Below are 24453 nucleotides of genomic sequence, written 5' to 3' on the forward strand. Positions count from 1 at the left end.
ACCTCGCGAGAGTCGCATGCTGAAGTTACCAGGCCAACACTGCTCACGACGTTTACCCTGGATTTTACCCATTATTTGAAGGAGATGGTAGCGGTGATGGCGCAACGTATAGCCCAGGTACCTAACTTTCTGGAATTTAATATATAAATGCCATCATAAAACCACTGGAAGCTTGTTCAGCATGCTGCAATCATGCGATAAGCATGAATGCGGAAATGCCACTTTCCTTGACTCTTATATAATATTAATTACTTTCGCTACACGAGTTCAAGTAATTATTTATCTTCTATATATATAAAAAGAAAATGGTGTTCGTTTGAGGCTCTTTCACGCTTAAACCACTGATCGTATCGAGATGAAACTACCACCATTCGATGCGAAATTTTTCCTAGATGGTTTATGGCTATTTATTTTTTTTAATTCCAACGTTCCTTGATTTTTTTATTTCTGTTTTACTTTTATGAAAATTTTTCCCGCTAATAAAAACAAAAGAGGCTTCCTAGAACCGCAAAACGTCAACATCTGTTAAAAACTCGATTTTCGAAATATTTCAATTTTCTTAGCGGGAAGTTAAAAAGAAGAATAATAAAAATGTGAAAAAAAATAAAATAATGAAACATAAAATTTATTTTAATTCGTCCAGCAAAGCGGGCGCGAAACGGCTATTTATATATCAGGTCTGTAGGGCCATGGTCTCCACAACAATTCCTCCCGATTATCACATTCCCAGTAAGCTCGCAAGTGCGTTGCCTTGGTACGCACTTTTCTTCAAGGACCCTAAGTCGAAATATTTTTGGAAAACTTTAGTGGTTTCCACATCGTGGTACGTGGCATAAACTGTCTTAAAAAGGCGTCAGTTGTAGAACGATGGACGTCACAATACAGGTGGAATTCCGTAGTCTGATGAAACTCAGCAGGTACTGAACAACTACTCTGAACGCTCTCCATAGTAATTGCGGTAGAAGATGCAGAGAATAACCACATCTCTACGCATGGCCAAGGGATTAAGCCGCTCGGAAAGTGACTGGTCGTCGACAATTGAAACTGATCTACTTTGAATCATCGAGCATCCCTAATATGTTAATAATGGAGTATTGTGATAGTTAATTAATTGTCGTAGATGAAGATAAATAAATGGTTATATATTATATAAAAGGAATTATTTAATTACATAACAGCACAAAATCACAACATTGAATTTGAATGAATGAAACTGTAAATGCTATCTTATCACCTCCCACTAGACTCCATAAATGTATAGGTTATCCCCTTAGAGTCCAGTGATTCCCAAAGTGGTCTATATCGACCCCTAGAGGTCTATGACAACCTGCAAGGGGTCTACGTCAGCGAAAAAAAATTTGGTGGTCCACGATAGTGGATCTCAACACATACACTGATAGAGGAAAACACACATCGCCTATTTAAGATATTTGTTTACAAAATTTAATATGGTTATAACAAGGCGACAGTTTAAATTTGATTAAAACAAACTCAATCTTATCAGCGTTTCTTGCCAGAGTTAAACTAATGAAGCAAAATATTGGATGGGGCGAATTTTCTCAGTTCCCCAATTTGTTACTTTAAATGTATGGATATAGTACCAAATAGCTATGCAACACATAAATTATTTGGAAGATAAATTGTGCTATTTGATATTCATCGGACTCATAACTTATGATGGACTTTATGTTACGATTAGCGCTATCTTACAGTCGTGAAACGCAACAATTGTGTTTATCCTACCAATAAGTAATAAATAGCTAATTTGGAACTTATGTAGAACTTATCCGTACATTGTGAAACAGACCCTAAGTTTTTAACACTAAACTTCACTACAGTTAGACATTTACAGGAAATTAATATCAGGTAAGTAGGGGTCTACGGGGAAAAACATGGCAAGGGGTCTACGACACAAAAAAGTTTGGGGAACTCTGCCTTAGACTATATATTAATGAACATCAAACTATCAGGTTCTTTTGTTTTGTGCACGGGCAAAGTTTATCGCTGTATCACAACAAAAATAACTGCATAATATTTACTTAATAAATTGGGTGTTTTGTCTGATAAAGGCAATCTTTAGGGTTCAAGAAACAGCGTACCGAAGGTCGGTAAACACCCGTAAGATCTTGCAATGGTCCATGGCACACTCAGTTTCTCTGTACCCAGGGGCCCAGTGTTACCAACTCGAATTTTATTGAAGACTAGCTGGCCTGGCGAACATCGTACCGCCTAACAGTCGATTTTTTTTTTTTTAAATACTTATTCTGCTATTCGGGACACCGGTCTAGCTAGTAAGATAAAAAAACGAAAGTTGATAATACAACAAATATATTATGTCAAAAAAATAAAAACTTACCTTCCCGGAACCCCTCCACTAACACTTGAACTTTAAAATATGGTATTAAAGTTCAAATTGCCTTTAAATATTATTACGAATATTTTGTATGGGAATATAGAAAAGTGTTGTTTTTAGACTTTTTCACTAATTTTTTAATTTATTTTTTAAGAACCATCCTCGTACTTCAAGGAATATTATAAAAAAAGAATCAGACAAATCGGTCAAGCCGTTTTCATGTTATGTCGTGACAACGGAAAACGGGTTTCATTTTTGGGTATTTCAACAAGAAGTTTGTTTTTCAATTGTGGCAACACCGAGAACGTGATAGTTTTGACATTTAGTTTTTGGCGGTATTCGTAGCAGGTGCTTTGGCAATTATTACAATGAATTCAATTTCGCTCGAAAATCGCATTAAAATAATTCAAATCCACTATAAAAATGGTGGTTCTGTTAAAGTTACATTTCGTAAAATTCGTGATATTTTCGGCCAGCATAATCGTCCTTCTGAGACCGCTGTTAAGAATTTGATCGCGAAATTTGAGTCGACAGGCTCGGTACAAAATGTGCCAACACCAACACGTGTTCGACCGGGTCGTTCAACAGAAAACATCGCCGCCGTGAGTCACAGTGTTAAAGAAGATCAAAATTTGTCAATTTCACGACGTTCTCAACAATTGGGGTTATCCAAAAGCACAACATGGCGAATTTTGCGAAAGGATTTGGCTTTGAAGCCTTACAAGATTCAACTGGTGCAGGAATTAAAGCTGATCGACCATTCAAATCGCCGCAGATTCGCTCAGTTCATTCAGGAACAACCTGCTGGTTTTTCTGAAAAAATCATTTTTTCAGACGAAGCCCATTTTCATTTGTCAGGGTACGTCAACAAGCAAAATTGTCGCATTTGGGCTTCTGAAAATCCTAAAGCAATTATTGAGAAGGCTTTGCATACTCAACGTGTTACTGTGTGGTGCACTATGTGGTCTGGAGGCGTGATTGGGCCGTTTTTTTTCGAAGATGAGGCTGGAAATGCGGTACCAGTCAATGGATCACGGTATCGCGAGATGTTAACCACTAAATTTTGGCCTATTATTGATGACATGGATATCACTGAAATGTGGTTTCAACAGGACGGTGCCACATGTCACACAGCCAATGAAACGATCAATTTATTGCAAACCAAATTTCCCGAGCGCATAATTTCGCGAAATTCAGCTGTTAAGTGGCCAGCCAGATCGTGTGATTTAACACCACTGGATTATTTTTTGTGGGGCTATGTTAAAGACAGAGTCTATACGGAGCCAATCGAATCGATTGCAGCCTTAAAACTCAAAATCCGTGATGTCATTAACGAAATAGACCCTCCATTTTGCCAAAAAGTGATTAAAAATTTTGATGAAAGAATCAACATCTGTCAGCGTGGTCGTGGTGGACATTTGCCAGATATCATTTTTCATTCATAATTGCCAAACTTTTCTCTTTGTAATACAATAAAAATTTTATTCATTTTCCTCTAAATTCTTTGTTTTATTTTGTTTTAGAAAACAAAGTTCTTGTTGAAAAACCCTTTATATAGATAATTTCAAAAGTTGGTAGTTTCCAACCATCTTCAATTCGAAAAGTAGGTAGATCTACCAACTATAATTTCGAGTTTTATATAGAATTCTACCCTAAGATGTGATACCTTTAAATCATTTTTTTTTTTCATAAAAACTGAAAAAAAATGAATATTAACTAAAAAATTGACAATATTCATTAAAAAATCAAAGCATGGATTGAAGATATCAATCTAACATAATCTACTTGACAATGGGGGCAGGAAACTGAAATGCTGCATATTCTGGTTGAGAAAATCCTAAAAGTTGGTAGATCTACCTACAAGTTGCTCGATTTACCTAAAAAGTTGGTAGATCTACCTAAAAGTTGGTAGATCTACCTACAAGTTGCTCGATTTACCTAAAAAGTTGGTAGATCTACCTAAAAGTTGGTAGATCTACCTAAAAGTTGGTAGATCTACCTAAAAGTTGGTAGATCTACCTAAAAAATTGGTAGATCTACCTACAAGTTGCTTGATTTACCTAAAAAGTTGGTAGATCTACCTAAAAGTTGGTAGATCTACCTAAAAAGTTGGTAGATCTACCTACAAGTTTCTCGATTTACCTAAAAAGTTGGTAGATCTACCTAAAAGTTGGTAGAGTTGATAACGGCCAGGGCACATGTGCGACGGTGGCGGCCAAGGTTGACCCAGGGTTTTGACATTATCACATTCAAATTATAAACCATTTATTCATTTAGGTAACAATGTACACTAATGAACGTCAATAGAACATATTAAATAAAATATATATATCCACGTTTGCCCCGTCTCACCTCCCCCAGAAAAGCAGAAAAGCTGGCGGAAAATAATAAAAGGCTCAAATATAAGAGACTTTTCCAACTTTGATTTTGTTCCCTTTGGAGTAGTCTTGGGCCGTGAGATTCAAGTTGCTAATTAAAGATTTAGGTCGCCTATATAGTACTGGTGACCCCAGAGCTGGTGCTTTCCTTAACGAATAAGTATCGCAATACAGCGAGGTAATGCTCTAGAATTAAAGGTACACTGCCACAGGGACCAAACTTTTTAAATTCGTTGTAATTTTTATATTAAACTAGCTGACCCAGCAAACATCGTTTTGCCATGTATATCTTTATAATAAAAAAATAGGGGTTGATCGTAGAGGGGTGAAAGTTAGGGGTTGTATGTATTTTTTATTGCTGTATCATAAAAAAATAGAAATTAAAAATTTTGTCTAAAAAATAAAAAATAAAAAATAGATGTTGGCCGATTCTCATAGATACCGGATAAGCACGAAAAGTTTCATCTAAATCGGTCAAGCCGTTTCGGAGGAGTATGGCAACGAAAACTGTGACACGAGAATTTTATATATTCGATACTGTATATTTGATTGTTATGTTTAGTTTAATAAAATTATTTTATCCAAGCGTCTCTTGTTCTTAGTATCGATTTCTTCTATCTTATTAAGACAATAATGTAATTTTAATTTATCATCCACATAGTATGGGTAGCGTGGCCGAGCGGTCTAAGGCGCTGGTTTAAGGCACCAGTCTCTTCGGAGGCGTGGGTTCGAATCCCACCGCTGCCAGACAATAATTTTGTCAAATTATTTATATTGACTTAAAATGATTTTGATTATCTTTTGTTGCCTGATTAAGTAGAATTTTAGGTTTGATTCCCAGGTTAACAAAAAGCCTTTATAAATATAGTGACTTTACCCATGACGTCTCTACATATCGAGTCAATTGCACATCACCATCAGCCGATGATGAGGCAAGAGGCTTCTTTAGTTGGTCCAATTTTGGACCTCCATCTTTCTACCTACCTACCTACTAAACAATAACTAACCAAAAATATAATAAATAACATATATTATTAAAAGGAGTCCCTTTAGGCAAGGTTCCGAAGATGGCAGCGTTCCCCCTTTGAATAGCTAGGCTAATTCTTTGTCCGAGGTAGCTGCCAGCTCTTCGGTCTCCTGTGATGTCGACTAAACTTTTTGCTATTTCCCTAAAAAGCCTTATAGCGCTAGGACCCTACCAACCAAGGGTCTCGACACCGAATGGGACAAAATCATATTCGGAGCCTAGACCCCTATTTGCGTGCTTTAGCTTTTTCAGCAGCATCACAAGCCGCACCAGCTCTGTTGTTGGTTCCATGTAGATGGGAAGGGGCCAGTGTGTATTAAACACTCTTGAAGATTCGTTGATTCGAAGTAGATCGCTAAGAATATGGAAATATTCATGAGTTTATTTTAGTGTATTCACAATGTATTTAATGAGGATTTTGTGGCCCATTGCCAATTTTACGTCCGAGAACAAGCAAGGCAGAATACGAAATAACATCCGTTTCACCTCGACTCCCGTCGTGTCACAACTGAGCGTTTAAAGGAAGCTTTTGCCACCACTATGTGGAAGCAGCTGCCCACTGAAGTATTTCCAAACCACTTTGACTTAGCGTCCTTCAAAGAGCGTACCAATTCTTACAAGGCCGGAAAGGCACTTGCGAGCCTTCCGGCAATTTGAGTATCCATGGGCGGTATCACAGCGTTGAGCCTCCTGCCCGTTTGTCTCCTAATACATTTTTTTTAAAGTGGTAATCCATGCAGCTTCCTTGACGCTTCATGGGCAAGAACTACACCATACCAGAGCCTAATGTAATCTAGAAATTACAATAAAAATAAATAAACTTAAGTGAAAATGGGCGTTACATAACAAGAAGAACAGAAAAGTGGAGCAAGTATTCAACTGGTGCCCAAGGTACAATAACGAAAAAGAAAGACAATTATTGAGAGGGATATACCAGATTAAGGAAACAGTAGATACAGTAGATGACATAAGGAGTTCGAAAAGTGAGTTACAGAATCGCAAGGCAGGAGGCTGACACCTACACGTGCCTATGAGATTTAAAAATGATCATGAAACAGATACAGAAATCTGAGGCGAAGACCCAAAGAGGTTGTAGCGCCACTGATTTGTTTTAAGTGTAAAAGTATCTGAAATAATAATGATAATTAATGGAATAAGACACAATATAAATAGATTAACAGATGTTTCTAATTGTTGAGTGAACAAAAGATATGTTAGAAATATTTTTTTTTAATATTTAAATTTATTTAAAGTTGTAGACGATGGCAATTTTTATAAACTCAAAATTATTCTTATTTTTAAATTTTTATTTTATTTACTACACACCATTACACAATTACTTTCACTGCTAACATTTACTAATATTATAATAATTTTTTTCTACTAAGTATTATTACATTCTTTTTTTTCTTTTTTTTTGCGACTGAGGCGCAAACTAGCTGCTGTGGTCTGTGGCAGAATGATCAGCGCTCTGGAACATTCTGCTCCTCAGTATAATACTGAGTCAGGGCCAATTACAGGCACAGCACACACGCATTACACACTTGAAACGTGTGTTCAATCACAAATTTTGTGTGTTTATGTGTGTGTGTTTTTGTTTGTTATAAATGATAGGTCTATGTCTAAAAGAGAACTAAAATCTCAAGATATTTAAAAAACGTTTCACAAAATCACTATATATACAAAATAATAATAAGTATCTATTGTTATCATAATAAAACAATAATAGTTGTTGTCACTATAGCAATAATTATTGTAGCCGCCGATTCAAAAGCAAAGATTAGATAGAGGACGGTCAATGGCCGCAAATTGTTATCATGACATTCCAAATTTAAAGCAATGTCAAGGACGCAGTATAATCTTGATTGAAACGTTTGTTTTTCGCTCTGTGGAGAGAGTGACAATTATAGATTATATTGTCTTTGATTGACATAACCTTTACACATTTAAAGAGAAAACTGTTTTTAACGGATTAAAGTTATGTATTATTATAAATTTACAATTATTTATCATAATTTTAATTTTAATTTTAATTTGTCACCGTGACCACGCACGCTGTAAAGCACGCGAAACGTCTGATAAATTTAATTCTTCAATTATAGATTGTCAAAAAGTATTCTTGTTTGGTTTTAATAAACAAGAGCAGTGTTGGCCTAGTGGCTTGAGCGTGTGACTCTCAACCCTGAGGTCGTAGAATCTCGGCTGTGCACTGATGTTCTTTCTATGCGCTAACATTCGCTTGTAAGAAGAAAAAAAAGGGTGCGTGTACTTAATATGTACGCGCGTAAGAAGTTATACTTCTTTAGCATTATTAAAAATAGTTTTTGATTGCATGCAAATAATTAATTACAATTAAATAATTAAAGACTGGAAAAGGAGTCATTATAGTCAATAAAGTTCAGTTTACATTTGAAAAATTAAATAAATAAATATTTATCATTATTCTCTTACATCAAGTGTAACATAAATTCTATTATTATTCGAATGTTGTTTTTAAATTAGGTCCAATGCCGTAGCATCTTCCGTGGGCAACTTCATTGTGTTAATTTTGTGTCACGGTGCGCGCGCATCGTAAAATTTCACTCTCATCGATTTTTCATAACGCGCCTAAAGAAGTATAACTTCAAAAAATGGCTTGCCGTAGACACAAAATCGACGGCGTGTGTCAGGCACAGGAGGCTGATCACCTACTTGCCTATTAGATTGACGAATCATGAAACAGATACAGAAATCTGAGGCCCAGACCTAAAACGGTTGCGCCACAGATTTATTTATTTAATACTAGCAAACTCGGCGAACTCCGTTTCGCCACCAGATGGCTTCGTTTTATGTAACATTTCGTTTGGTGATCCCGCTTTTCTGTTGAAATTTTTCCTGAATTTTCTTAGCTATAAACCTCACGGAGCCCGAGACCTTTCCAACGAATGCAAAACCGTGGAAATCGGTTCGTGCGTTCTGGAGTTATAGCGTCAGAAAGGAAAACCCGACTTATTTTTATATAGTAGATTACACGTTTTAAATTATATTTTTACATGAATATCTTACAAACACTAGATATGTTATCTAAGCACGCGTCACTTATCAGCTATTATCACAGGAAAGAGTTATATTTTTCTACTTTTGTGTAAAGTTACTTTCGTTTCTTTAAATGAATGAAACTCGAGAACGGCTGGACCGACTTCGCTACTTATGATCCTGAAATATTTGTGGAAGTTCAACGAAGAGCAGTGTTGGCCTAGTGGCTTCAGCGTGCGACTCTCATACCTGAGGTCGTAGGTTCGAGCCCCGGCTGTGCACTTTCTATGTGTAATTTGTATGACAATATTTGGCGATTAAAAAGAGTGACGGAGAGTTTCTTGCCAGTTCTTCTTGTCCGCTCTACGCAATTGTCTTCTGAACTGGTAGTAAATGTAAATTTACAATTAATTTAACTTTTCTGGCGTTCATAAGTGTACTTGTTTACCTACGAAAGTTATTTTGAGTTTAACAATAATATAACTAAACAAATTCATATAAAACACTTGTAGATGATGAAATATTAAAGAATCCTTGATAATATTGATACGATACCCTCGTATCACCACGATATTCCCACATGATCATCAGTCTAGACGGAAATATAGGGTTGTGTCGTTGTGATTAGATGCATCTTTATATATATAATTCTTCTGTGAGTGTGTATGTCACTGAACTTCTCTCAAACGACTGGACCGATTTTGATAAAATGTTTTGTGTGTGTTCAAAGGGATCTGGGAATGGTTTAGATTCACAAATCAGCCCGCCAGATGGCGCTGCAGTCGGTACTTTCATACTTTGCTTTACTAATCGCTTGAAATATCATGCAGGACAACGTCTGTCGGGTCCACTAGTTTATTAATAATACAGTTTAATTTAATAACGGACCTTGGCCACTTGATATTATTATTATTATTTTTATGTGGAGACAAACGGGCAGAAGGCTCATCTGATGTTAAGTGATGCCGCCCATGGAGCCACCACCAGCTAAGAATTGGTACGTTCTTTTCTTGAAGGGCTCTAAGTCGAATTGGTTCGGAAATACTTCAGTGGGCAGCTCCACATGGTGCGCGGAAAAAACTGCCTTAAGAAACGCTCAGCCTTGCAATTCTGTAACTCACTTTTCGAACTCACACAGCGGTTTTCGCATCGGCGGTCGCTCTCAAATCAGTCGTGAAGCAGTCATTTTATGATTTGGCATTTTGATAAACAATAAACTACAAGCTCCCTTATCAGAATGCCAAATCATAAAATGACTGCATCACGACTGATTTGAGAGCGACCGCGGATGCGAAAACCGCTGTGTGAGTTCGTGAAGTGAGTTACAGAATAGCAGGGCTGGTGCTAATTAAATATTTAAGTTAGCGACTGGTAGATTGTACCTAATCTCCATATCTTCCTATTTCATCATGCCTCCTGCTGATAGAGGACAACTCTTTGTTTTTAATTTATTTTATTAATTACTTAAGATGCCATGTGGAACATGGTTTAATGGTTGCAGCTCCTTACAAACGTTGTGTAAAAAAAAAACATGGCGATTAAAAAGAGTGGCGGAGAGTTTATTGCCAGTTCTTTTCCGTTCTACGCCCTTGATTTGAGAACTGGCACTAAATGTAAAATTAGAAGCATTAATATGTATTTCTTTACTGACAAGTCATAAGCGTACAATGTGTTACCTATATGATTAAATTTTTTTTTTTGTTTTTTTTTACCGGCGACCCCAGAGCTGTGGTACTTTCTTCAACGAATAAGTATCGCAATACAGCGAGGAAATGCCAGCATAAAACAAAGCCACTGGGACCAAACTTTTTAAATTAGTTTTAATTTTCTATTTATTAATTTTTAATTATTATTATTGCTATGTAGTTTAAGAATATTGTAAATACTGTATATTTGTGATAATAAAAATTAATCTGCGATTCGTTATTACGACATTGACAACCCTGTGTGTAACGTGTGTGTAACTCCTGATAACGCAACAAATTACACGAAAATTGTGTGTCTACCTAAACATTCGGCGCGTGAGTAACACGCGTGTTAAAAAAGTAGCATCATGCGTCCGTAGCGTGGTTTGGATTTGGACTCTACGCCCGAACCCAATAATTATTCCACAATCTCAGATTCTGTTGATTTACAGAAGAGTGAGTTACAGAATCGCAGGGCAGGCCTAAAGTTGTGTTCAGAAGCCAGTTCTTTAATTATATAGTACATGAATTTGGTCAAAACTGGAATTTCCGTACGGCGACGTACGTACGCACAAATGTATAATTGGGGAAAAATAACATCTAACAGTGGTTATTGTATCATTTATATTATTTTCCCTCCGTCTTTGTTGAATGAGTCCATTCATTAATTATACTAGCGACCCGCCCGGCTTCGCACGGATGCAATGCTGATACTAAATTCAAAGTTCTATAGAGTATAGGGAGAACCGCGGTTTTGAACGCGCTGCGTCCCGCAATTTTTAAATTTGTAATATCTTCGAAAATATTCATTTAAATCATATGCTGTAAAGGGCCATAATAATAATAATAATAATAAAGCCATTTATTCCAAAACTTGCTTATGTTTTACAATGTTGTTAGTACTTAATTGCTTAAATTTAAAATGGTTACTTATAATTACCGTTAGTATTATTATTTATGTACAAGGTTTGGATCCCTGTTGGGTAAAGGCCTCCTCCATCCTTTTCCATGACTCCCTGTCTCTGCCTATTTGTATCCAGTCGTTTCCTGCGACGTGTGTTATATCATCAGCCCACCGTCTTAATTGTCGACCAACATTTCTCTTCCCCATGGGTCCTTTCCATCGTGTGGTTTCAATGGTCCATCTTCTGTCTCGGTATCGTGAGATGTGTCCAGCCCATCTCCATTTGAGTTAAGGCGGAAACATACTACCAAAACGCGACGCCACACCACGCCATCCGACGCATGTCAGTACTTATCAATCCCATATATTTAATATGGTCAGATGCACATAGACAACACGCCATGTGATCACACGCTGTAACATCCAATCGATTTGGATCGGCGTGTTGTGGATGTTGTGATGATGACGTCATGCGTCAATGCTTTCGAGTTTTTGACACGAATGTCAATTTATATACTTAGATATTTTTGGATTTATTTGGCGAAATGAACGACGAACAATTAATTGAGTTGGTGAAACAATATTCTGTTTTATATGACATGAGATTACCTCAATACAAGGACCATACTCTAATATTAATAATACTCATAATATTCATCTGACTCGTTATTCATAAAATCCATAGGACAGTAAGCTAATTTGACCTTCACTATTGTCAGCTAAATGACTTCTGAATTTGCAAGCGTGTCGTGGTGTCGCGTGTTGGTAATGTGCACGATGGACATCGGGTGTCGACACGACACGTCGCGTCGCGTTTTAGTAGTATGTTTCCGCCTTAAGAGTGCGTGCCTGAGAGCATCAGTTAATTTGGTTTTTTGACGAATTTCTTCGCTCCTAATTTTGTGTATTCTCCTAATTTTCAGCATACTCCTTTCCATTGCTGTTTGGTTACTTTTAATTTTTTGTTTTATTTTATTTGTAAAGGTCCAAGTTTGGCAGCCATACAGCAAGCAAGGTAACAGGCATGTATCAAATATTGTCCTTTTCATGTGTGAGCTGTAATTGCCTTTTAAGATTTCTTTTAATGCCCAGAATTTCTTCCAAGTTGTGTTGATTCTCCTTGTCACTTCTTCTTCATTATTTGAAGTTTTGAAGGAAATTTGTTTGCCCAAGTATATGTATTGCCTGACGTATTCTATATTATTACCTTTTATCACTATCTGGCGCTCCCGATTGTTCGTTAGTATCTTCGTTTTATTTACATTCATTTCAAGGCCGATTTTGGAACTTTCGCAGTCCAGTGATCTCATCATTTCGTCTAAGTCTTTTGCAGTCTCAGCAATAACAGCAATATCATCTGCGAACCTCAGATTGTTTAAGTATTGTCCGTTTATGTACACTCCGCTGTTCTTGAAGTCTAGTTTTTGGAAGATAGTTTCAAGGACTGCTATAAACAGCTTCGGGGAAAGAGGATCACCTTGTCTAACTCCGCGTTCTATGTTTATTTCGTCACCTCTAGTTTCTAATTTAACTCTGCTCGTGCTTTTTGTATAGATATATTTCAAAACATTGATGTATTTCTGGTTGATATTTGAATATTGTAAAGCGTTCCAGATTGCACAGTGACTAATGCTATCAAAAGCTTTGCTATAGTCAATGAACGCCACATACAGAGGTCTATTGTATTCTCTGTATTTTTCTATGACTTGTTCTAATGTCTGTATGTGGTCCATTGTGCTGAAGCTTGATCTGAATCCTGCCTGTTCTTTTGGTTGCTGCTTATCAATATCGTCAGATATTCTCTTTAAGATTATGGATGAAAATAGTTTATAAATACTTGCCAGCAGACTTATGGGCCTGTAATTCCCTATATCTAAGGGATGTCCTTTCTTGAAGAGAAGGATTATATCCGATGTACACCACTGTTTTGGTACCTTTTCTTCATCTAGTATCTTATTGAACAATCGCGTAAAATGATATGTTAAAATGGGTGCTCCTATTTTAAGTGCCTCATTGCATATTCCGTCTGGTCCGGGACTCTTCTCGGCTTTCAGCTTTTTCATATGATCATAAACTTCGGAGTATTCAATTTGTCTGATGTGATCTGTCGTGTTCGTATGGGTTCTGACCGCCGCGTGCGTCACAGTCACGTCGTACTCCGCTATAATAAATCATTAAAAATACAACAAACGAATATTCGCGAATTCGGAGTACAAAAAACTATAAAGTAGTGCTTATAGTATCAGTGCAAGTGATTGTGAAGGATTTATTAGACTAATTTCCGATATAAATCTAGTAAAACATACAAACATTTCAAAAGTGTAGCAAATGTTTAAAACTTGTAAATAGCATTAAAACGATTAAATAGTGCAATCCTGAAGAAAACTTTCAATAGTTCAAATATCGGATCGGTAATAAAGTGATAAATTGACTGTCTAAAAGAACAAAAATTCGTTATCGTTTTAAAGTGAAAGTGCCGTCAACAAGTGATTCATTATTCGAACAAAGAAGACAATGACTCATACCGGATCGATCTAACGAAACGGAGAATACGTACAGAGTATTCGCGAGTTACGACATGTGCACAGTTGCGCACTGAACAGAACGCTGCACGAAAAGTTTGAAACCAAGTTACCGTACGATCAAATCTCAGGGCGGCCATATTATTATTTCTTATGATTTTGATATTTTTTTTCTTTTTCTTCTCTGTTTGGTACCAACATTGCAATTACTATAGCTCCGCAAAATATTTTTACAGAAGGAAAGAAATAAAAAGTAAAAAACAAATTTGATAGACAATCTTCACATTAACATTACACCCTTATCAAAAACAAGTGTGACTGTGTGGCACTAAAACCTAATCATCGCGTTATCCTCTGGCTTTTCACAGAGGACTGTAGGAAAAAAAAAAAAAAAAAAAAATAAATAAAATTGGCAAAACACATAGTTAATTGCGCTTTATTATACACAAAATTCGTCCGGCTGTCTAGACGTAAATACATAGTGTAACGAAGCTCCGTATTTCTACGAATAAACTGTGAATATACTGTGAACTCCGGTGTAAAAACATTTAAATTTCATACATATTGTGATAAACTATACTGCAACTAAAACATCCAAGTGCAAACTGTGTTATCAAGATAATTATTCAGTGGTTAAAAAGTGGAAAAAACTTTTGAGGTTACCTGCCAAACAAACCGAGTATAGACTATAGACACAATTTCAACAAAACTAAGGCGGGTCAGTACTACCAACATAATAGTCCTATTAAGCTGCGTTCACAATAATACGTTTCATTTCACGTAAGCGACAGCGGCAAAAATGGATAACCTTCAATCTTTTTTTGAACAAATGAAAATAGAAATGTCAAAACAAACCGATGACATTATGGCACGGATTGATGAAAAACTAGTTCCTTTTAGACTTGAAATGCAGGAATTAAAATCAGAAAATGAGAAATTAAAGGAAAAAATAAACAATCTTGAAAAATATAGAAGATACAACAACCTAATTTTATATGGAGTAAAAGAAACCGAAACATCGACTATCGACCTAATCGAAATAATCAAAAAGAAATTTGAACATGATTTAAACATTACTTTTGAAGATAGGGATGTGAACACGATCTATAGAATTGGCAAAAATAACACAAAAAACGGAAAAGAAAGGCCTATCCTCCTAACATTCGTGAACGCCTGGAAGAAAAACGAGATAGTGGTAAATAAAAAGAAATTGAAAAACTTGTATTTATCTGAAGACTACCCGAAAGAAATATTGGACATGAGAAAGAAACTACAACCAAAAGTGGAAGAGGAAAGGAAGAAGGGCAATTACGCATACATAAACTACGACAAGCTAATTATTAAACAGGGCAAACCAGGTAACGATAAACGCAAAAGGGAAACATCAACCTCGCCTAACGCAATAGAGCACCCTCACAAACAACAACTGTCAACAAAAACAGCTCGGTTAAATGCATTCGACATAATGAGGAATAGAAGTAATTCCTTACCTTCTGCCAATGTGCCAACCGTTCAGAATCTATAGGAGATTGCCATCAGCCACCGGAACAAAACATTAAACAGACGAGAACTAATAGATAAAAGAAACAAAACATTCCCCAATCCGACTTGTCATCGTGGGGAATCAGACTACAACCCTCCACCAAATAGAGAAATAGATCATGGTATGAAACAAACACTCAAAATCTGCAATTATAATGTAAAATCGCTAGGATCAATAAAACGATTCCTTGAATTGACTAATGCTCTAAAAAATATTAACTGGGACATTATAGGCCTTGCAGAAGTCCGAAAAATGGGATGTAAGATAGAAGAGCACAGCGACCTTATATTTTGCTATATTGGCGAAACTAAAGGACTATATGGAGTGGGATTCCTTATCAAGAAAATGTATAAAAATAACATCATCAACTTTATAGGAATCTCTGAAAGAGTAGCACTTCTACAAATGAAGTTTGATTGCTTCTCTTTTTCAATAATCCAAGCATATGCACCGACAGAGAGATCAACAGAAGAAGAAATTGAAAATTTTTACAAAGACATTGAATTTGCTCACACAAAGACAGAAGGGAAGGTCATTGTCATGGGAGATTTCAACGCGAAAATAGGATGTCCAAAAACAAACTACTATCCAATAATGGGTAAATTTGGTTACGGAGTGCGGAATGATAGAGGGGAACGGCTCTTAATTTATGCTCATCAATACAAACTATCCATAATGAACTCATTTTTCAAAAAGAAAGCAAGCTCTAGATGGACATGGTTATCACCCGACCACAAAACTAAAAATGAAATAGATTTTATTATGATAACCCACAACAAACTTATAACTAATATTGAGGTACTTAACAAAGTTGAATTCTCTTCCGATCATAGATTAGTGAGAGCAACATTACTTTTGAGTAGTCCAGTAAAGAGCAGAAAAACCTATACAACACCAGCCAATATCCCCAAGACAGAAACAGAAATAAAGTGCTACATCGGAAATCTACAAAAACATACAGAAAATATAAAAACAGACAGCATTGATATCCAAACATACTACAATATCCTGGAAAAAGGCATAACAGAGAGCTTAAAATACAAAACCAATATGTATCCCCACCAACACAATATCTTCTCAAAAGACACAATGGAACTTTTAAAAAGGCGCACGGAACTACTACACACAAAGAACAAAACTAAAGATATGAAAACAGAACTAAGCAGAATATACAAAGAGACTAATAGATCAATCCGTAAGGACTACAACAACCACAGATACGAGATTATTACAAGGAACATTAAACATTTTAGAAGTGCCAAAAAAGCATACAAAGAACTAACTACACACAAGTCCTGGATTCAAAAACTTGAAAATAACTCACTAAAAACAAAATCCAGAAAAGATGTAATAAATCACGCTACTAACTTCTACAAAAACTTATATAGTAAACAAAATAACCCCGAAATCATATCGCAAAGGGCCATATAGATCTATATTAAATCAAAAATGTATTTAAGGTATTTAATTGGATAAGGATTAATGCTGTATTGGTTAAAATCGCTTCGAAAATTAGCCATTATTTGTCGTAAAAAGTAATTGACAAAAAATTTTTATTGTGGGATATCCATAAGAGATAGACATATACCATCGCGGGGTTTTCTGTAGACCTTTTCAATGTGTACAATACTTAGTACATTTATTTGATAAATCTTGTAGGGTTCGCAATGTAAGCGGAAGAAATGTAATTATTTACGATTTACGACATCACATTAGAAACCTAAAAAGTAACAGTATCTCCATCCATATTTAATGGATGTTTTTATACATATAAACCTTTCTCTTTAATTACTCTATCTATTAAAAAAACCGCATCAAAATCTTTACAATTGATGACAATTAAATTCCTAACATAATATCTTCCTTTTCCCTCCCTCTAAGTCTCGGAAATCTAGTTTTAGATTTGTATAAATATGAACAAGACTTAATAATTCATTTGCCAAAGTTTCACATTTGACATGTGTACTTTGTACACACGCACTTTTTTTGTTATTTTCTTTTTTGATTATTATTATTATTTTGTGTGTTCTGTATGTGTTCCGTTAGTAATAAATGTTATAACTATGTCTATATGTCAATTAAAAAAATACTTGAAGGCCGGCAACTTTCAAGGGTGTCCATGGCATTTGGTACGGCTTGTTAAGCCGGTTGCAGACCGAAAACTAAGCTATTCCAAGGCTAAACTAAGCTATGCCAAGCAAGCTAGGCTAAGCTAAGCTAGAAATAAATAGCGTGCACACTGCACACCAACATCTAAGCCAAGGCTCAGTCAGTGTGTGCAAAGGGAGTGCGGGGTAGCGGGAGGGGCTTATCTTAGCTCGTGTAGCTGCGCATCGGCATACACAACTAACTTAGCTTCGCATATTTTAGTTAGCTCACATAGCTTAGTTCGCACAGTTTGCGGTCTGCACACAAGTATGGAAAACTGCGTCAGCTATGCGAGCTAAGCTAAACTAACTTAGCTTAGCTCTTGGTATGCAACTCGTATTATTCTGTAGGTTTGTTTATCTTTAAAAAAACTCTCTTGACATACTCAGAGTCTATTTCATAAAATGGCTGGAATTAATTGGATGCTTAAGATATATTTTATTTTTCACGACTCATTCAATTCAATTTCAAAAATTCTTTATTTTGTTTCACAAAATTTATAGTGCTACATATCCAGTGTACATTATTTCCTGGAATGTAACAAGCTTACAACTAGTCACGTTTTTACAGCTATAAACGTATACGTTTTCACGACTCATTGGTCTAGTGGTTAGTACCCCTGACTGCGAATCCATGGGTCCCGGGTTCGATCCCCGGCTGAGACGAACATCGATGTGATGAGCATTTGGTGTTGTGCTTAGGTCTTGGGTGTTTAAATATGTATTTATATGTCTATCTATCTATAATATGTATGTATATCCGTTGCCTAGTACCCATAACACAAGCTTCACCAGCTTAGCATGGGACTAGGTCAATTGGTGTGAATTGTCTTTATAAAAAAAAATATATTTGAAAACCCTAATTAAATCAAAATTGATAAATTAATTGTTTAATTCACCAAGTAGCCCCGTTCTATAGACCTCTAAAGTAAAAATGCAGTCAGGATTTATTATTTATTCCAGCAAAACTATTTTATTTTATTATTCAATAAAAAATGTATGGAATCATTTTATATCATCATATTTTTTTATTTGGAACAAATTTTCGTACCTCGATCTTCGCGATGTCATCATGGTACCATCCTTGGGATATCTCCTATCGAACAAAAAAATATTGGTTGTTTGTAAAGTAGGTTTACGATCGAGATGTTTACGTGATAACGTCTTATTGGTGATATAAGTTTTTGGGAAGTAAGGAATTAATGAAGATAACAATTTTTTCAAATTTTAAATTACATCTATCGTTTTATTCACACTTTTGATGATAAATTTCGGGTGTAAAATGACAAGTTTACTTATTCGACTATGATATACATTTTTCTTCATACATTCACGGAATGACTGGCAGCGCTCGAGATGAGACGGGAGATCGGTCCGTCTCTCTCTCGTTATACCTGCGATCGCGCTCGTGAGGTTTTGGTGTGACACAAGTTTCTGAACATGTCACCCGACTAAAACGATTTTAAAGACGTTATCACGTCAAAAAGAATCATCAAAATCGGTTCTTAAATGACGGAGTTATGTGCGAATAAATAAAAATACAGTCAAATTGAGAAACCTGCTTTTTTGTACGTAATTGAACCTTTCTGCGATCGTTAATTACCAATATCATATATAAACGAACCCACGATCTCAGGGTATATATATTAACAACTAGCTGATCCGGCAAACGTCGTTTTGCCATGTATATTTTAAAAAAAAATAGGGGTTGATCGCAGAGGGGTGAAAAAAGTAGGGGTTGTATGTATTTTGGCATGTTGTATCATTTAAAAATAAAAACAAAAAGTTGTCTAAAAAATAAAATAAAAAATTTAGGGGTGGACTACCCCTAACATTTAGGGGGATGAAAAATAGATGTTGGCCGATTCTCAAAGATACCGGATAAGCACAAAAAATTTCATCAAAATCGGTCAAGCCGTTTCGGAGGAGTATGGCAACGAAAACTGTGACACGAGAATTTTATATATTAGATTAGCGATAATTATGTATGTACATCAAAATCCCACGAAATCTAGTTTTTAATCCGCCCAAAAATATTAACAATTTATCTACTTCTTAACAATTATTCTTATTTATAACTTTTATTTATTTACTTTTACACAAAACTTTTACTAAGTATTATTATTATTACAATCTTTTTTTGCGACCGAGGCGCAAACTAGCTGCTGTGGTCTCTGGCAGAATGACCAGCGCTGTGGAACAGTCTGCTCCTCAGCATGATGCTGAGCCAGGGCCAATTACACACACACACACGCATTACACACTTGAAATGAACCTAATGGGAATAATATATTTTTTTTGTCTCATTTTATTTTTTTCTTTGATTATTGTTATTATGTGTGTTTTTGTTAGTAATAAATGTTATGCCTATGTCTAATATATTTTGTACATTTGTATTTATTATACATTAGGTTTTAAATAAAAACTTTTGACGTGATAACGTCTTTAAAATCGTTTTAGTCGGGTGACATGTTCAGAAACTTGTGTCACATCAAAACCTCACGAGCGCGATCGCAGGTATAACGAGAGAGAGACGGACCGATCTCCCGTCTCATCTCGAGCGCTGCCAGTCATTCCGTGAATGTATGAAGAAAAATGTATATCATAGTCGAATAAGTAAACTTGTCATTTTACACCCGAAATTTATCATCAAAAGTGTGAATAAATCGATAGATGTAATTTAAAATTTGAAAAAATTGTTATCTTCATTAATACCTTACTTCCCAAAAACTTATATCACCAATAAGACGTTATCACGTAAACATCTCGATCGTAAACCTACTTTACAAACAACCAATATTTTTTTGGTAATATTCTCGATGGTTTCGTAAAATGTTCGTACCGCTCTGTACTCTATTAGTCTAATCACGTAAGCAAACTGTTACTAAAAGGAATTCGAATGTTCAGTGGTGCTATAACCTTCTTAGGTCTGGGCCTCAGATTTCTGTATCTGTTTCATGATTTGATAATCTAATAGGCAAGTAGGTGATCAGCCTCCTGAGTCCTTCACCGTTCGAGCGAATGTTTGCGCATAGAATGTTCATTGGTGCACAGAGAATCGAACCTACGACCTCAGGTATGACGATTAGGAAAAGGGATTTTTTTTGATATCTCATACCTATATTTAATTTTTTATTTGATTATTGTTATTTTGTGTGTATGTGTGTGTTTTAGTTAGTAATATTACTATGTATTTACACACGAGCGAAAGTATATAATTATAAAACTATGAATAGAATTAATAACTTATAATAATAAAATAATGCGTCCCAATAGCGATCACGCCACGTCTAGGCGCAACGTGGTGCTCGCCGCGTGAACACGACAGCAGCCATGATTTTGGTGATAGTGGGATTTTTCATGTCATAATTATTATACATGAGCTATTTTTTTTAAAGGAAAGTCTTGACAGAAATCAAGTAGTCATTCAGGAGTAGTCGAGTATTTGGTTTTCTTTTTATCGATTGTTTATTATTACTCTGTAGGTTAAGAATAAATACCTACCTAGAAGTTGAAATGCACGAGTCCCTGAAGCCGACCTACTCGCTGTACCCAGTTAAGGCTTGCCGAACACAGGGGAATGTAGGAAGATATGCAACACCAACTTCAGTATTGAAACACGTGATTGAAGATTAAGGGTCTGTTTCACAATGTACGGATAAGTTCTACATAAGTTCCAAATTAGCTATTTATTACTTATTGGTAGGATAAACACTATTGTTGCGTTTCACTACTGTCAGATAGCGCTACTCGTCACATAAAGTCCATCATAAGTCATGAGTACGATGAAGTGTCAAATAGCACAATTTATCTTCCAAATAATGTATGTGTTGCATAGCTATTTGGTACTTTATCCATACATTGTGAAACAGACCCTAAGAGTATTGCAAATACTCTATATTTCTGTGTCATTCAATATGTGTCCATATATTCATATTTCGTGGTCCCCCTAAATACATTAACTTAAACTTAACAGTTCATGTTCCCAGCTATATATTACCTTATCTTAAAGCTAATTAAAATAGATGAGAGGTTATCATTATCGATATAGGTAGCACCCCTTGAATTCTACGTCTAGTGTAAACAAATAATCTAGTAATGTGCTAATTAGTGTTGCCCCTGATCTTAGGGTATTAGCTAATTACAAGTATTTTTTTCTGTAAACATGGTTAGAATCGTAATAATTGTATGATTGTTAAATGATAACACGCATTCACGCATATATTGTGTGTAATAGATTTGTGTTTGATTAGTTGTAACACGAAGACTCCATTTTCTCTAAATAAAAAAGACATGTGTGCAATTCACACGCGGTAGAAGTGAAATCTTCAAAAGTTTTGGTTTTCAAGATAATGTAATTTGAATTTCTATGTTGAATATCAATGATTAATTTTGATGAAAACTGCATTGAGTAAAAAAGTTTTTATAAATATTTTATTTATTATGTAAATTAGGCTTTTTCACTATCTAAATGTAGTATTAGACTTTTTTTTAAATTCATTTTTTATTTCAATTTTAATTTTTAAGTTTATTATGAATCTTTAATTTTGATAAAAACTAAATTAAAGTTTGACAGTCAATGTAATGAAAAAGCGTCAGTAGAAAAAGGCAGACACATAAATTCATAAAATTTAACGTGGGAGAAAATGAGATAGGAAGCATTATACAGTGTATAAACTTTAAATCTTTTTTAAACGTTCTGCTTGAATTTAGTAATTGTAAATTCTATATTTGTAATTTTATGTTTGTTGACTTAATTTTGCACTTCTCGCTCATTCCCCTTTTAAAATATTACCAGGACGATATCGCTGGTTAGTGATAAGAAGTGATAAGATGGCCTTAGCCATCCATCGCCTTCTAAATCATTTAAGCTATATGTAGTAATTTATTTGTAGTCTAAATGTGACGAAGTGTATACAGATAGCCAACATATACAAGAATAAATAAATTTAATTTAAATTTTACCAACAAGATGAGTGAACAAGAAAATTATACAATTTATGAAGTATCTACAATAGCCTTATTGCCAAATTAAAGATACACAATATAATCCGTGACTTCTCCAAAATGACAGTCACTCTACTTGCCCGTATCAAGCTCGTGGTATGTGCGAGCGCAGCTATAAAAACACACAACACATTGCAAACCGTTTAGTTCGTCGCATAGAGCGACACACGTAGCGCGCGTCGTATTTCAAAATGGCCGCTATCGACATGTTGTCGTCGGAACAAATATTTTACGGGTGCAGCCCGCCAGCCGGTTTCCTAACAGACTATTCAGCTCCCGTTAGAAGACCAACAAAACTAACAACTAGAGGTTACTCGGCGCCCTCTCTCTCTGTGCTAAAACCGGTGCAATTGTCATTAAAATCATCAGCTCCGAGAAGTTGCATACGGTTATCAACGGAGAAGAAGCAAAAACGCGTAGTGTTTGCGGACGACAGAGGTTACGCGTTGGAACATGTGAAGGTTATGACGGAGCCGTCCCATGTACCACCATACTGGGCTCTGATGATTGTTGCCAGTCCACCATTGGAAAGAAAACCTTCACTGGTTGACACTTGGGATGTGCGGTTCCCGCAACCCGCCTCCGATTACTTAGAATTCAGAAGGAGAATAACGGAAAACTATGTCGCGCTGGAGAATGTGATTGTCAAACACAACGAAGGCGCCGTGGATGGTACTGTCAAAGTGAAGAACTTGGATTTCGCGAAGGAAGTCTTAATACGCGCATCATCAGACGGGTGGAGTACCCACGAGGACACATATTGTGCGTTCGTTGAATCTGGGCCTTTAAACACGAGTGGTGTATCAATTTACGACACTTTTGGTTTCCGTTTGCAGCTACCCATACATTCGAGGAAGTTAGATTTCTGTGTGTGCTTCCGCTGCAAAGATAAGGAATATTGGGATAATAGGAACGGCGAAAATTTCACGATAGAAAAGTCGTCAGTGAGAAAAACCCCAGCGATATCGTGTGCTAGGATTAATTATGGTAATTCGTGGAGTGGTTCAGTCGTGGGTCACACGCCGTATTGGTGAATTGTGTGTGTGGATTTTGTGTTAAAGTTTTGTGAATTGTGCTATGGTAAGTCCAATTCAGAGACGGTAAGATTATTACTTTTAACTCGTGAATTGAATGGTTTGGAGAGGAGTAACCCTTGCATGAATCTTGCTCTGACAGTCATGATAGGAATGTAGTTTTTATGACTAAAGATCTCTGGTTTTGATGAGATTTATATGTAATTAGATTTCGTTGATTAATAATAAGCAAGTTCAAAAACAAAACTGTAGATCTATTTACTATTTTTGGGGCTAATGAGATACAATCAATAATAAAATATCAATCAATTTTATTAACGTTTTTAGACGAAATATATGAAATTAAGGTATTCTGAAAATTGTATTGAAATTTTTACGCTCTCACAATGGTAAAAAATTGGTATAAATCATAAAATATATCCAAAATCATTAAATTTAATATTGGGTTATTCACTTCTACAGATAATATCCAAATGCTAATTAATACATACAAAAGGATCCCTGGAAAACCAATTTTAATGAGATTTTATAATTTATTGAATTTTATTGTAATGTGTACTGTATATTTCTATTTATTGGCACAAAAACTAGGGGACATAATCATTTATTATTCTCAAGATTTCTATAAAAATAATCCTCGTAGCACCGCCTCTCATCGTGCAATTGTGTTCGATATTCTCTCAAAATCCATAGCGCTCATGACGCATTGAGCATTCTTGAATGGCGCCATGTTAAACTTTGAAGTTTGTATTGCTGTAGCTGTCATAACTAGGAGTAGGGTACCGGTGGTGTCCCGCAGATCTATCGCAGCGATAAGCCTATTTACTCAATTCAATTT

General features: G+C 35.7%; 1 protein-coding gene and 1 non-coding gene across 2 annotated transcripts; both read left to right on the forward strand.

Annotated features, from left to right (window-relative positions):
* The first annotated feature begins 5396 nt into the window (after positions 1–5396).
* Positions 5397–5478, forward strand: Trnal-aag. The gene has a single exon. It is a non-coding gene; the product is annotated as a tRNA-Leu (tRNA).
* Positions 5479–22729: 17251 nt separating this feature from the next.
* Positions 22730–24130, forward strand: LOC125058626 (protein phosphatase 1 regulatory subunit 3C). Its single transcript, XM_047662734.1, has one exon. It carries the CDS (start codon positions 22773–22775, stop codon positions 23613–23615), a length of 843 nt encoding a protein of 280 aa, XP_047518690.1. The 5' UTR covers positions 22730–22772; the 3' UTR covers positions 23616–24130.
* Positions 24131–24453: the final 323 nt, after the last annotated feature.

This window comes from Pieris napi, chromosome 18 (genome assembly GCF_905475465.1).
Source record: "Pieris napi chromosome 18, ilPieNapi1.2, whole genome shotgun sequence".
Lineage (NCBI taxonomy): Eukaryota > Metazoa > Arthropoda > Insecta > Lepidoptera > Pieridae > Pieris > Pieris napi.

Excerpts from the sequence above, each read along its gene's own strand:
- LOC125058626 (XM_047662734.1), top strand. The coding sequence starts at position 22,773 with ATGGCCGCTATCGACATGTTGTCGTCGGAACAAATATTTTACGGGTGC.